The 13,766-nt window shown below is 36.7% G+C and overlaps 1 protein-coding gene across 4 annotated transcripts in view; it reads right to left on the bottom strand.

The window, feature by feature from the left end:
* Positions 1 to 253: 253 nt before the first annotated feature.
* Positions 254 to 13,766, bottom strand: part of LOC120777704 (allatostatin-A receptor) — a 47,708-nt gene continuing 34,195 nt past the window's right edge. For all 4 annotated transcript variants that reach the window (XM_040109201.1, XM_040109209.1, XM_040109192.1 and 1 more), the window contains exon 5: positions 254 to 625. In XM_040109201.1, coding sequence (XP_039965135.1) covers positions 530 to 625 — 96 coding nt within the window. In that variant the 3' untranslated portion in view covers positions 254 to 529. The remainder of the gene's footprint in view (positions 626 to 13,766) is intronic.

The following is a 13,766-nucleotide window of genomic DNA, read 5'->3' as shown; positions in this document are numbered from 1 at the left end:
TGCATTAAAAACTTTTAACTTGCATTGCCTATGGCGCATTTTGCGGTAAATAAGCGGGAGTAAGTGGGAGGCAGAAGAAAGTGAATATCTCGCACACGCTGCCACATTTCACTTTCTTGCGCTTTTTAAAGTAAGGTTAATATAATTTCTTATACTGGTACATATACACACATATATGTATATGTATATATAAATATATATTTATATATTTATAAATATTAAAGCTTTTATTATACTTTTTTCTACCCACAAATATTATTTATTTATACGTTGTCATTAAATTCTTACAAACATAAATCCATACTTATATATACACGTATATGTATATACATAGACATATTTATTTACTTCGTTCACCCAAATCGCCGGATGTGCGGCGAAAGTTGGCGTTAAGCGACATAATTTATCATTACACTCGCCAGTCCACAGTGAGTCCCGCCGCAGAAGCGTCACTTCGCAGTCCTTTCGCTTATTACTCATACGCCCTGTTGTGCGCGCAGTTCTCGTCGTCAGCGCCGTTGCAGGTAATTCACAGGCCAGTGGTCGAGGTGCGTGCGCATGATGTACGCCTTGGCGGCGGCAAATCCGATGAGTAATTCTGATATCTCTCCGAGCAGTGTATGGCCTGCAAGGGATACAAAAACAAAAGCAACAATATGAACAATGCATCAGCAAGTAAATACAAATATTAAATCGCCTTGTTGGTTATGAATAAAATAAATGACTATATTAAATGCTTTGGTGTGGTGGTGTGTGTTTTTTATTTTTGTTGTTGCTGTTAACTGCTTACGATTAACGAAATTTGATGGGTAAATGGCGTAGTCTTTGTTATGTGCGTTTTTTCCCCTTTACATATGTGTATGTGTGTGTGCTTGCCACTTCCGGCACCGCTATATTTGATTAATGATGTGTCAAAAGGCGGACAGTCGACGCGCAAACACACACACTTAGAAAACATATGTTGTGTATGTTAAGCAAGTATATTTAATAAAGAGCAATAATAGCTGAGGCATTAACACGTTTTCGAAAATATTTAAATATGCAAATATACAACTTTTTACATATACAGGGTGAGCCGAAAGTCTTAAAAAGTTTAGAAGTCCAAAAGCAGTATATGCAGTATATGAGAATTCAATGTAACGACCTCGTTGGAGGGTCTTCAGATAAATCTCAACGAATATGTCCCAGTGGGAGATACAGGAAAAGATGATTATTTCTTAAAAATATCCACCAGCTTAGGTTCAATTGGATTTTTGAGCTGATTTCCGCCGACAAATATATCTGGGAACTCATTTCGACAGTTGAAACACTGGAACATTGCCTCAAAATGTCTTAACCCTGGTCGAGACCAACGGTCTGATACACTTAGTTGAGACCAATGGTGCTTGGCTAGGCCTAGGCTAGTTTACATACATTTGTATGGAAATACGTGTTGTATTTACGCTCATATATGTACAATATAGATACATTTTTGAAATTTTCTTACCTCTCGATTTGGTTGAAATCAAATTGACTGCCTTGTTCACCCTTGGCGTGGCAATAGCGTTCACAAAAAATGTAACATTTTGAGAAAAATTACATTTTTCTTAACCTTTAAAACGCTCTAGCGGCTAAAGTATTTGACCTAGATAAACATACAAACCAATTTGGACATGTAACGAACATGAAAACAGATAAATCAACCGTGCGAAGTGATAGAAACATACCAAAGTTCATATATTTTCATACAAAATATATGGGGTCTAGCCAAACACCATTGGTGCACCAAGGTGTGATATTATAATATCATTTTTCGTCCTTTTCGATATGATATCCTTGAATTTTTTTCAGAATTCTATAGACAATAAAATTTTAGGAAGCTACCTGGGAGCGGAAGTCGTTTGCTACACTCTAAATATATTTAAATAACATTTAAAAACAAAATATGCCTGGCCAAACTCGAGGGTCGCGATGAGGGTTAACTATAGATCATGGGCCATTTGAGTTTCAAAAAAATTTGTGGACCTATCAAAAGTCTGTTGAGCTAGTTAATTTTCATTCCAGCCAAATGTATTGAACTAGAGTATGACATCTAAGATGTTTCAACCTCAGTTTAGCGGTTGTTGAATTGTCAAGAATGAAGAGTCTAGCTATTACTACTTCGTTGTTTAATGTCACTCAGTAATAGCGATCACACCAATTTGAAGAAAATAATACACCTGCAACAGTCCACTGGTTGCTGTTCGGGAAACCTTTAAGCAAAATGTCGTAGCCAAAGGAGAGGACCGACTGCCTTAGAATCTATATATATTTCAAATGCTTAACCCAAATTTCCATACACTTCTTATAAGCCTTCGGTGCTTTCAGCGAAATACTTACTTTAAGGAGGTTTCTTTAATTTCGGCACATTTTTGGTATGTCATTCGCTAGATTATCTTATTCATAACATTTCTCTTGTGACGTCTTTTGAGCAAAAGATTCAGGTATTTTTTACTGTTCTGTTCTTTAATTTTCTTAGTGTTATCATCATTAACAGAGATGCACAGATGGCTTGCTTAAGAAGAGTTTGCGTTAAGTTCACGACCCTCACCGAATGCCTTGTGTCACTCAAATATTTGTGGTTGTGAGAACCCACGAAAAATTTTGGAACACTCTCCACAATACCGTAGCCATGTGTTCATTGGAAACACAATAAGACTAGCAGAGACCATTCTTAAAGGGGCGCTGCAAATAAACAATATTTCTTTCTTATGGAGGAAAGTCGAATTAATATATTGTATATACCAAAAGCGGGCAAAAGCTCAGATACGAATTCAAAGGATTTGAGACAAATTATTGTTCTCTTAAAAACGATGGAAAGATATGCACTTAAGAACCAAGTTACACCTAGAAAAGCTGGCTATACACTCGTAGCCTACCTAAACATAGAAACCACATTTAATAACATCCGGCATCACCGAGCCTCCTGGAAAATTAATTGAACACACGTTTATGGTAAGGTCAATAATTTCTATGCGAGGGGCTTCAATCATTTCCAGATCTGTTGAAGGAGGTACACTTCAAAGAGGCGTATTATCTCAACTTCTCCGGGTCTTAATCATGGACAAAATGTTGGTAGATCTAGGCAAGAGTTTGTGATGGCTTCGGTTATACTAACATTATTACTGGTACCAGGCTAACAATACGGAACAGAGCAAGCTACTTGGGACTTATTTTGCGCAGGAAGCTTTCATGGAAACACAACTTATATATTACGGCAAATAAGGCAGCTACAGCATTGCCACTTGTAAAAGGATTGTAGGGACCAAAAGGGGTGTACATAATACCTCGGGTAACTCATTGGCTCTACACGGCATTTTAAAGGCTGAATATCGCATACGGTATGTTGGTATGGTGATCTATAATGGCAAATAAATACGTTGTAAGGCGTTCGGAAAGCAGACAAAGTGAAGCCAGTATATGCATCAGTTGAGCACCTGTAATAAAGGAAGGTATCGAAAAATGCGCAGCCTAGCATGGATGAAATCCTAAATTGAATAAGAAAAATTCTAAATCAACTGCTTAGCCAAGAGCGTTGATAGCTGATGAGTTCTCACTAATTTCATTCAAGTGTTGTGGAGTAGATCTACAATCCTAAGAAGCCTTCTGCAATTTCGAATTTTGCTACTTTGATCTTGCGCCCTATTCTGTAACTCGATTCGTAAAAAAAAAATACTCAAAATCGGATTTTTCGTATTCGGCAACCCGAATATGGTATTTTCAGTTCCATTTTCGAATAAAATATGCATTAGCTTTTGAGTTGTATAAAGAAAATACGAAAAATATAAGTATTTATATTGCTACAGGGTGGTTATAATAAAGATCCGAATTTCGAATAGAACACATTTTCGCATCGAGGTACCGCATAGGGTTCCAGAACAGGTAAAATGTTTTTTTTTTATTTTTTGTATTTTTATTTTCGAATTAACGGCGTCTCAATATTCTAGAATTCATAGACATGTTCTTTGATAAGCTTTTCATACCCTGAACAGTTTGCCACGAAGTTTGTAACACCCCGAAGAAAGCGTCGGAGACCGTCTGTCTGTCCATCTGTCCGTCTGTATATATACGAACTAATCCCTCAGTTTTTAACATATCCTTTTGAAACTTTGCAAACGTCATTTTCTCTTCAAGAAGCTGCTCATTTGTCGGAACTGCCGATATCGGACCACTATAACATATAGCTGCCATACAAACTGAACAATCGGAATCAAGTTCTTGTATGGAAAACATTTGCATTTGACAATGTATCTTCACAAAAGTTGGCACAGGTTATTTTCTAAGGTAACAATGTAATCTCCGAGGAAAATGTTAAGATCGGCTTACTATAGCATATAGCTGCCATACAAACTGAACGATCGAAACGTTCTTGTATGGAAAACTTTTGCATTTGACAAGATATATTCACAAAATTTCGTACAGATTATTTTCTAAGGCAACAATGTAATCTCCGAAGAAAATGTTAAGATCGGCTTACTATAGCATATAGCTGCCATACAAACAGAACAATCGGAATCTAGTGCTTTCGCATTTGTCGTGGTCTTCAAGAAATTTGATATGGGTTACTGCTTAAGTTAATAATATAATCTCCGAAAAAATTGTTCAGATCGGTTAACTATAGCATATAGCTTCCATACAAACTCAACACATAGTTACTAAAAGAAATGCAACTGTGAAGGGTGGCCTCGGTGCAGCCGAAGTTAACGTTTTTCTTGTTTATGTATAAAAATATCTCTCATTCCAAGGTTTTGAAATAATATGGCTCGAAATAGAGAACAAACGGTCTCTAAGGTATCGAAAACCATGTAGTTTGATTCGCGGTTACTTTTCTGAAGGCAAATATTTCCCATACCTGGGTTGTAACCACTTTTCTCGTAGTCTTTCTAATCTTGGCTTTGGATGACTGTGGTCGAGTTTCAGTTCAACATTGAAGATTGTAAAATTATAAAAGTTGGCCAATGAGACTTGCGTTTGGCTAGTTACGGGTTCTCAAACATACTGATGAAGACTCTATGTCAACTCAACACCAATTTGCTCATCAATTTAGAATTATTGCAAGCAAACAAAAATTCCACACCGAATGGGTATCCCCTAATTTGATTGTTGTTTTTATTATTGTTGTTGTTTGTGCTTTATTTGATTAATTAGTTTTGATATTCAATTAATTTCGTGGGTTTGGCATATTTCCCCTGGACCGGGCATTGTTATTTAATAATTTCGCTGATTCAGTTAGTCAAAACAACAACAAATTCGACAACAATTATGTGAATTTATAAGCTTTAAATAACCACAAACAAATATTTAGCAGCAGCATGATTCCAACCACTCATATTGGTCATCATTTGTGTTCTGATTATGCCAAAGCGTTGCCGTTTTTGTTTGTTTTCTTTCCTATTGCTGTCGACGTGCTGATTTTCACTTTATTTGTTGTTGTTTACTAAATGTTATTTACATTTCGTGCGAATATTATGTTCTATTTGTCTAAATGCACATAAACATATAAACATATATGTGTGCATACGAGTATGTAGTCGGTTACAGTCGGTTATATGTAGTATGAGGTTTAGTCGATGCACGGTGATTCTCAAGCTTTGGTTGGCCATAACGATGATTTTCGAAAACATTTATCAAACTTCGGCTGCATTGTATATTTTATGTTATGTATTGCCTATCGAAGGCCTAGATGACGCTACAACAAATAGTGCATAACTAAAACTATCTAAATCGGCAGTGTTTTGAAAAAAATATTTTGTAACTATGTGCCATCAAAGCGATATTTCTATGGTATATAACAATTTGCGGTCAAGGTTAAGTTAGGTAAATAAACTGATTTCTCTTGTTGCCACAAATAATCCCACTTGGACAGCTTGAGATGTCTGTTCGTTGTATGTCGAGAACTACTAGGTATGGATTAAAAGGACCGTCGCATATCGTCAAAACGCGTACAGCCTGCCACAAATTTGTTGGGGCGGCAAATATCTATTTCAGCCAATTTTCCGGATTCGCAGAATGTATGGAAATTGAGGAGCTTCAACCTAAATCTCTTGAAAGCTGGGCAGTGGAGGCGAAAGTGCTCAGATATTTCCACTTCCTCATCATCACTGCAAATTTGGCAAGTTGCGACCCCCAAAATTTTCATCACCGCGTGAATGAGTTCTTCGCCTTTCGGTCAAGCGTATAAAATTAATGTTGTAAGTGATCAAAATCCGGCGAAAATTTTTGAAATTTAGGGAAAATTGCAAAGATCTGAGCTTGATTCCAAGTAAGTTAAATCGAAAAATATTATACACCAACGAAATAGAAGCAAAATGTAGATGCTGTTCTTATTTGTAATTTTTATTAACTATTTCTAATAATAATGGCTTCCCAATAAGCTTAACTCGAAGGGTTTGTTTTTGTAGGTTAACTTTGACAATCGGAAAAAATATTTTCATATTCAATATCTCGAGCCGAGTGTTGTACAATTCCCGAAACCTTTTGAGACCTTGCCACTCAAATAGCGCGAGAAAATTGTTGTCACTCCTCTAGAGTTTGTCTCACCGGTGTTATTAACTCGCCGTGCATATTGTTGTATAACCAAATTTTTATAAACAATAAATTCACTAATGATTTATTTGCTACTGCTGTTGTTGTTGTACTAGTACATGTATTGATCTTCGAACTGGGTTATGTAAGCATATACTGTGTTGGCATCTATTTATAACTATGTAAGATTTGCTTTGCATTAAGATTTATATACAGAACTTTTGACTAGCTATTCATTTTGTTGTTTTCCGCAAGTGTAGCAAGTTGCTCGTATAAATAGATACCGTTGGAAATATTCCTCTCTTAAATTTATTTGGAATCGCCTAATTGGTTAATAATTTATTGTTAGCAATGAAAATTCTCTTAATATCACAAATTTCTGAATAACTGATGTGCTTGTCTACTCATTAGTATTACATTGATATATTCTATAACCTAACTACATAATGGTTTGTCAAAAAAGTCTTGCAGTATTTTTATTGATTTTTTTTTTATTGAAATTGAAATGAATTTTTGATGACTCATGCCCAGCTCTTGACCGATGCTACGGCTGCTACTATGCCGGCCTCTTTCGACCATTCAGCGATTTTATCGCAATTTTCGACGACAGGCCTTCCGGAGCGTGGTGCATCTTCGACCACCTCTACACCAGAACGAAAACGTAGAAACCATCGTTGTGCGGTGGAAATGGAAACTGTACCGGGTCCATAAACTGCACAAATTTTATTGGCGGCTTGAGATGCATTTTTGCCTTTATCGTAGTATTACTGTAAAATATGCCGTAGTTTCTCTTTATTTTGCTCCATGTTTGCGACGCTATAACTCACGAACGACTTAAAAGAAACGACAATCAATCAAACACGTGTTAGCGCGAGAAATGAGCTTTCCAAAAAGGTATAGCATGATCCGATGCGACGAATAAAACTAGAACTACGCGCTTTCAGCGCCAACTAGCGAAAATACCGCAATACTTTTTTGACAACCTAATACAATAGAGCTCCAATAGTGTTAGTATATTGTATGGTAAACCAAGAGTAAATGTAAGATTATAGGCTTCATTACATCCTGGACTTTATTTACAGAGTTATTAACCAAGATTGGAAGCGCTAAGTTTGGTGTAACTCAAAATTTTATTTTCTTGCAAAATATTACAGACGGCCAAAAATCAAAAAAATCCAACTCAGAATCTGTTTGTCAAAATGTTACATATCTGAATTGACCCAACTTTTTAAATCGATTGGTTAAGTATGTAAAAAAAAAAAATTGGTGGTTTTTGAAATCGTTACGTTCGGAAAAAATATTTAACCCTGCAATACCAAAATGGTTGAATGAATGTAAAGAAGCTAATTGTATTGAAATCCACCGAAAATACATTTCAGCAAATAGTGGAAAGCGCTCGTCGAAGTCGTCCAAAGGTTGACTTCGCGAAGGCTTTGCTTTAGCGAGAACAAAGCAACGGCGCAAAGCTCATCTGACCGAAATAGATGCGCAATGAACCGGAAATGCAAAACTTTTTGGCACCAGATCCCAATGAAGTAATTTAATCACAATGAAGACCGCCTTGTCTAAACACCATGACTTTTACGTATAAGAAACTTCGAGAATACCAAAATATCTTTTGATTTATTTCCAAGTTCTCAAAGTATAGTAAATGCAAAAAAGCAGATACCCAGAGAATATTTCTGTAGATGAATCTTATGCTAAAATCGAGTTGCGAATTTTATTAGACAATACTGCATCGAGAATTTCGGAGCTTCAAAGGAATGTAGTCCAATCAATAACGGCTGATGGGTGTAATAGTAGACAAGCCCACAGATGGAGGTAGAGGATCGCCGAACGATGGTATTGAGGCTAGAAAATTTGTTTCAAGCCCGAAATAGGCTTCCAAAATTACAGGACTTATTGAAAACCTTGTCCATCATTATGCTAATATACTTCAAGCTATTGCCGAGAGGTGCAAAACTAATTTGGACCAATTTAATGAATATGCCCTCGATACTGCTAGGGATGATCAAAGTGCTGCAGAGTTCAAGAATAAGGAATTAAAGAATTGTAAACTTAATCACAACCAAAAGCTATCATGCATTATAACAAATACCGACATATTGAATTCAGTTCCTTTACATTCAGACCATTTACACATAAATTGTCTTTTTCCTACAGGATTTTTTTGTTTGATATTATTCTTATAGGTAAAGCTGCTGGTTGAATGGGGAAAGAATTTAACTACAAATCTCATTTAACATTTTTTTTCAAAGCCTTATTTCAACATTTGGTGCTCCGATACCTAGGGTAGTATTTTTGGGCACCGTCGCCATATACGTAAGTGCAATTACTGTGCTATGTGTGCCATAGGTTGTAGTGGTTCGATGTGGCTAATTTTTTACTATATATATCAAATATATTTTTTTGATTATTGGTGAAAATTTTATATAGATACCTCAACGGGAAGTATCTACGACCGCGGCTTCATATAAGCCGAACCACTGTGTGGTATTGGCAAAGCTTTGTATTGAGAAATATTATGTTAGAAAGTGTCGGTTAAATATCTGGAAGTGTAACTCTTTTCCAAAGTCTAATTGTAGGGTAGTGCCTGTGCTGATTAGTTTATCTGCTTCGCGGTTACTACGGATGTCACTATGCCCTGGAATCCATTGCGGGTCTATCGTAAAACAAAATGTTAAATCCACTATAAGATCAAGGCATTCCTTTACTACCTTGAACGAAACCCTAATAAACTCTGGTATTTTAAAATCGCGTGACTATATGTATAAATATATACCTTGAAGATAATTAATGAATAGCTCGAATTCTTAAATGCTCATTGTTCAGAATCATTAAGTGAAAATATTGTTATAATTATTATAGCGGAACACACTGCTTGTCAGAACAAAAAGTTTGCTTTTTTTTAATTGTTGTGACCACCGCTTCACATTGCAGGCGGTCTGGTTGACGGAAGTCTTAAATACAAAATTTTAACTGTCAAATTAAACGCCTCTTCCAAATAATGGCAAACAAATAACAGCAAACAATCACTTACTTTCTGCGCTCTCAAGTTGAGCAAGAAGAGGGAAGAAGTGCCGCTAATTTTTAGCAAATGGAAAAACCGAAACTAATGGCTATTCATGAAAAAGCGAATGAGAACAGTCAAATGCCAATTAAATGGCACAAAAGTTGGTTGACAGCAGGACATTTCGGCATCAATTAGCAGCCACGCGACCGACAGACACCTGTCTCCGACTGCCACAACGCCACAATGCCACAACGCCGCCACCACGGCACTCAGCAGACGAACCGACGAAACTCGCGGACAGTAATGGTCAGCGTTGACGGCGCTGCGCTCCGCAGACAACATGTGAGTGGCAGGCGATCGCTAGGACAGCGGAGTAACTAAATTTCTTACACCTCAGACGGCGGCTGTTGCAGGAGAGGAGGCATAAATAAAAGAAAAACTGTGTGGAAAGTGTGGCAACACCGTTTCATTGAAATGCTGTTGCGAGACAAGGCAGCAGGCAAATAAGTGAACCAAATGCCGGTTTATTTTTAGGCGCTCAAGCGTGCATATGTGAGTGTATATGGTTGAGTGGCAAATAATAGAAAGTAATGAGAGAATGGCGGAATTGCAAAGTGGCAAAATAAAAATGCTATTCTATGGGCTCAACTACTGAAATTAATTAAGAGTAATTAATTTTCTTTTAACGACTTGACAAACACATCAATTAGGCGCGGCGAAATGTTGTGCGAAGGCAACGGGAAGCGCGCGCGAGGTGGAGAGCTTTCACTTTTTCGCTATTAAATTTGCAGCTTATCAAGTACCAGAGCCTTGTAATGATTTCCAGGAAATTTATGCGCTTATGAAATATACAAATAGCGCGTGAAAAACTCGTGTCAGTGTAATTATGCAAGTGTGTGTGTGTGTGAGTGTGCGCACGCTTCTTACATACATCAGCACAGCTCCTAAAAAGAGCCATTTAATGTGGTTTCAAAGTATTGAAAATTTAATTGAAAGTGATTGAAGGCCAAAATCACACATGTATAAACATAACGGAAGCATTTCTAGTGCAGCGTGAGAGGCATGGTCGCACAAACAACAGAAATGCATAAGCACACAAAAGAGTGACTAGAAGCGAGCGGAGAGCGGGTGCGTGTGAGAAATTCAAAGCGCTTGAAAGTAATGCAAAGCAGAGAATGGCCGATTTCATTGCCTTTATAGCCTAAAAGTATGCACTAGAAGTAATTAAAAGCATACTAAATTCGTTTAAGCTTCGCCGAAAAGCGAAAAAAAGACATGCAAAAGGCATATGAATTAAAGAAAGAAAAAAAAAGAAGAGAAAAGAAGAAAAAAATAATAAGTAAAGAAAAAAAGAAAGTAAAAAAAGGGGGGAAAAAATCGCAAACAAATGAGATATCAAAAGCAAAAACAAAAAAAAAGGTCGAAATGGTATAATAAGAACAATAAGCAGCACTAAGGAATAACAAAGACCAACAGGCCGCATTTTCTAAATAACGGGATTAAAACAAAGGCTAGCAAACTGCGTTGCAGAGCCAAAAGTAGAGCAGAAGACAGCGTTGGCCAACCCCATCTTACGAATATATGTATATTCTTATATTCTTAAACGAAGACACAGTGAAGACTTGAAAAAAGCAGAAGGAGAAGAAAATAAAATAGAAAAAACATTTACTTCTCTTGTAACGAAGCTATAATATCCTTCACAAATGCAAAATATTTCTTCGAAGAGCTCACTTTGATTGTTCAGTTTAAATGGCGGCTATATACTATAGTGCTCCGATCTGAACAAATTTTTCGGGGATTATATCCATGACTTAAACAATAATTTCTGCAAAATATCGCGCAGATATCTTATCAAATAAAAAAAATCCACACAACGGCATGATTTTTATCGTTCAATTTGTATGGCAGCTATATGCTATAGTGCTTCGATCTGAACTATTTGTTCGGATATTATATCTAGATCTTGAATAATAATGTGTATCAAATTTCGAGAAGATATCTTTGTAAATAAAAAAGTTTCCATACAAGCACTTGATTCCGATTATTCAGTTTGTATGACAGCTATATGCCATAGTCGTCGGACCATCGGCGGTTCCGACAAATAAGCCGCTACTTAGGCGAAAAAGAACGTGTTTAAAAGATTGCAGCGATATCTAGAAAAATGAGGGATTAGTTCGCATATATACAGGCTGAGGCATATGTGGTACCCAGACAGATGGTTCGTTCAATCAACTCAACTCATCATGCCGATCATTTACGTACCGTAAATACATTTTATAGAGTCTCTGACATTCACTACTGAGTGTTTTAAACTTCGTTCCCAACTTCGTGCCAAACTCCCTGTTGAGGGTGTAACAAGAAAACGAAAGAAAAAGGTCACGTTAACTGTAAACCTATGAAGTGGCCGCTGCAAGGGTAAGAAGTTGTTGTTGCGTAGGCGTCCGTTGCTGCTGAAGTTTCCAAATAATTTACATTAATTTGTTGTGTTGAAAAAAACCAACAACAACAACAACAAACACACAACAAGAGTTAAAATAAAAGGGGCGGCAGGCGCGAGGCGTGAAGCGCGAAGAAGCCATTGCCTCACTTATTCGATTGTGCCAAACCGCAAGAGACGCGGCGCCGCATGGCATTTCGCAAGAAATACCCAATTTTATGTGATTTTTTTTATAATTTCTTTTGCTGTTGTTTTGTGGTGTTTTTGGTATTTTTAAATGACACCTCCTTTACTCGCGCCAAGACGTAGCTGGGTCAAGTTTGCCGCTTGGCATTTACATAAAGTGTGGCAAAAATTAATACCAGAGATTTCAGCGCTAATTTAAGTTCTCTTCCTTGTTGTTTTAATTTTGTCGTTTTTTTTCTTTTTCTTCTTACTTCCTAACAAAGTCCGCGATGCAACCTTGTTGCTTGGCTTGTTTTGGCCCAAATTGGGTCGCATTAAAGTGCGGCTGAACGTGGGCATTACACGTGCTCATGCATGAAAGTGAAAGAAAATGTTTGACAGTTATGTGCCAATATGTGTTTTCTCGCGTATTAGGGTGGTTTGCGCGTTAAGGAAAATAATTGTGACATACATTTTATAGTATTAAATTTTCGAGTGTAAAGAGACCATGCTGGAAGACTTTTAGTAATGAAAGTTTCCTAAAACTAATTTGTTAATAATATATATACTATATACACGATGGAGCGTAATTTTACCTCAATTTGGAGATGGAGTAAAATAATCTTCAAACTAATTTATTTGCTTTGACAAATTTAATAAGAAATGGTGTAATGTGTGCTGTTTGGAATCAGTTTAATGACGTCTTAAAAAAAAACTAAATTTTTAATGGGCTCAGATAAATTCTTTCGCCTTAGCACCAAAGCAGCGGCGTGGAAGTTGGCAACAAATTAGGTTTTTGTGGTTGCCACTTTTGGCCAAAAATAACACTCAACTCCGGAGCAGTCTTTTCAGGTGTTCAAGGCCAATAAACCCGAGTATTTGCATCTATAAGTGACAACGGATGAAACATGAATCCATTATTTCACTCCGAAGTCCAATCGTTAGTTATGCAAGTGAACCCATTGCAAAGCGTGGAAAACGCAACAGTCGAGTGGCAAGATTAAGGCTTCCGTATTTTGGGATACACGCAAGGAATAATTTTACATAATTGAACATCTTGTAAAAGGAAGAGCCATCAACAGCGACTATTACATCCCATTATTGGACCATTTGAAGGACCAGATCTCAAGCGAATGCTCGCTGGGAAGAAATTTTCGTCGAACGAAAAGGTAAAACAAAGATATTAAGAACTCGATTTAATCGAGATTTCAGCAAACATAAAGCTTACTGATTTAAAAATAAAAACAAAATTTTGACTCTTCAATTTTTGTTTGAAAATTATATATTTTTTTTTCATTTTATATCGAAATAAGGAGGTTACCTGAAAAACGTGTCCGTAGAAAAGTTGTAGTTATTTTCATTAGCTACAACTTTGCCATAGAAATTTTTTCTTTAAGCCACGCAGTTTTGCCATAAATCGAGGTAAGCCGTTTTTAACCCTTAAAAATTCAAACACGCCCCTCCCCTTTTTCTTCCTCTTCCTGACCACAGTTCGCACGTATATTGCTTTTCCTTTGTTCTTTGACTTCTATTGTTTTATCTTTCGCTTCCAATGGGTTTCAAACTATGATGAATTCTTTTACTTTTTACCATTTTCAAAGGTTTCTG

This window comes from Bactrocera tryoni, chromosome 1, assembly GCF_016617805.1.
Source record: "Bactrocera tryoni isolate S06 chromosome 1, CSIRO_BtryS06_freeze2, whole genome shotgun sequence".
NCBI lineage: Eukaryota > Metazoa > Arthropoda > Insecta > Diptera > Tephritidae > Bactrocera > Bactrocera tryoni.
The sequence above is the reverse complement of the archived record's forward strand: the minus strand, read 5'-3'. Positions and strand labels throughout refer to the sequence as shown.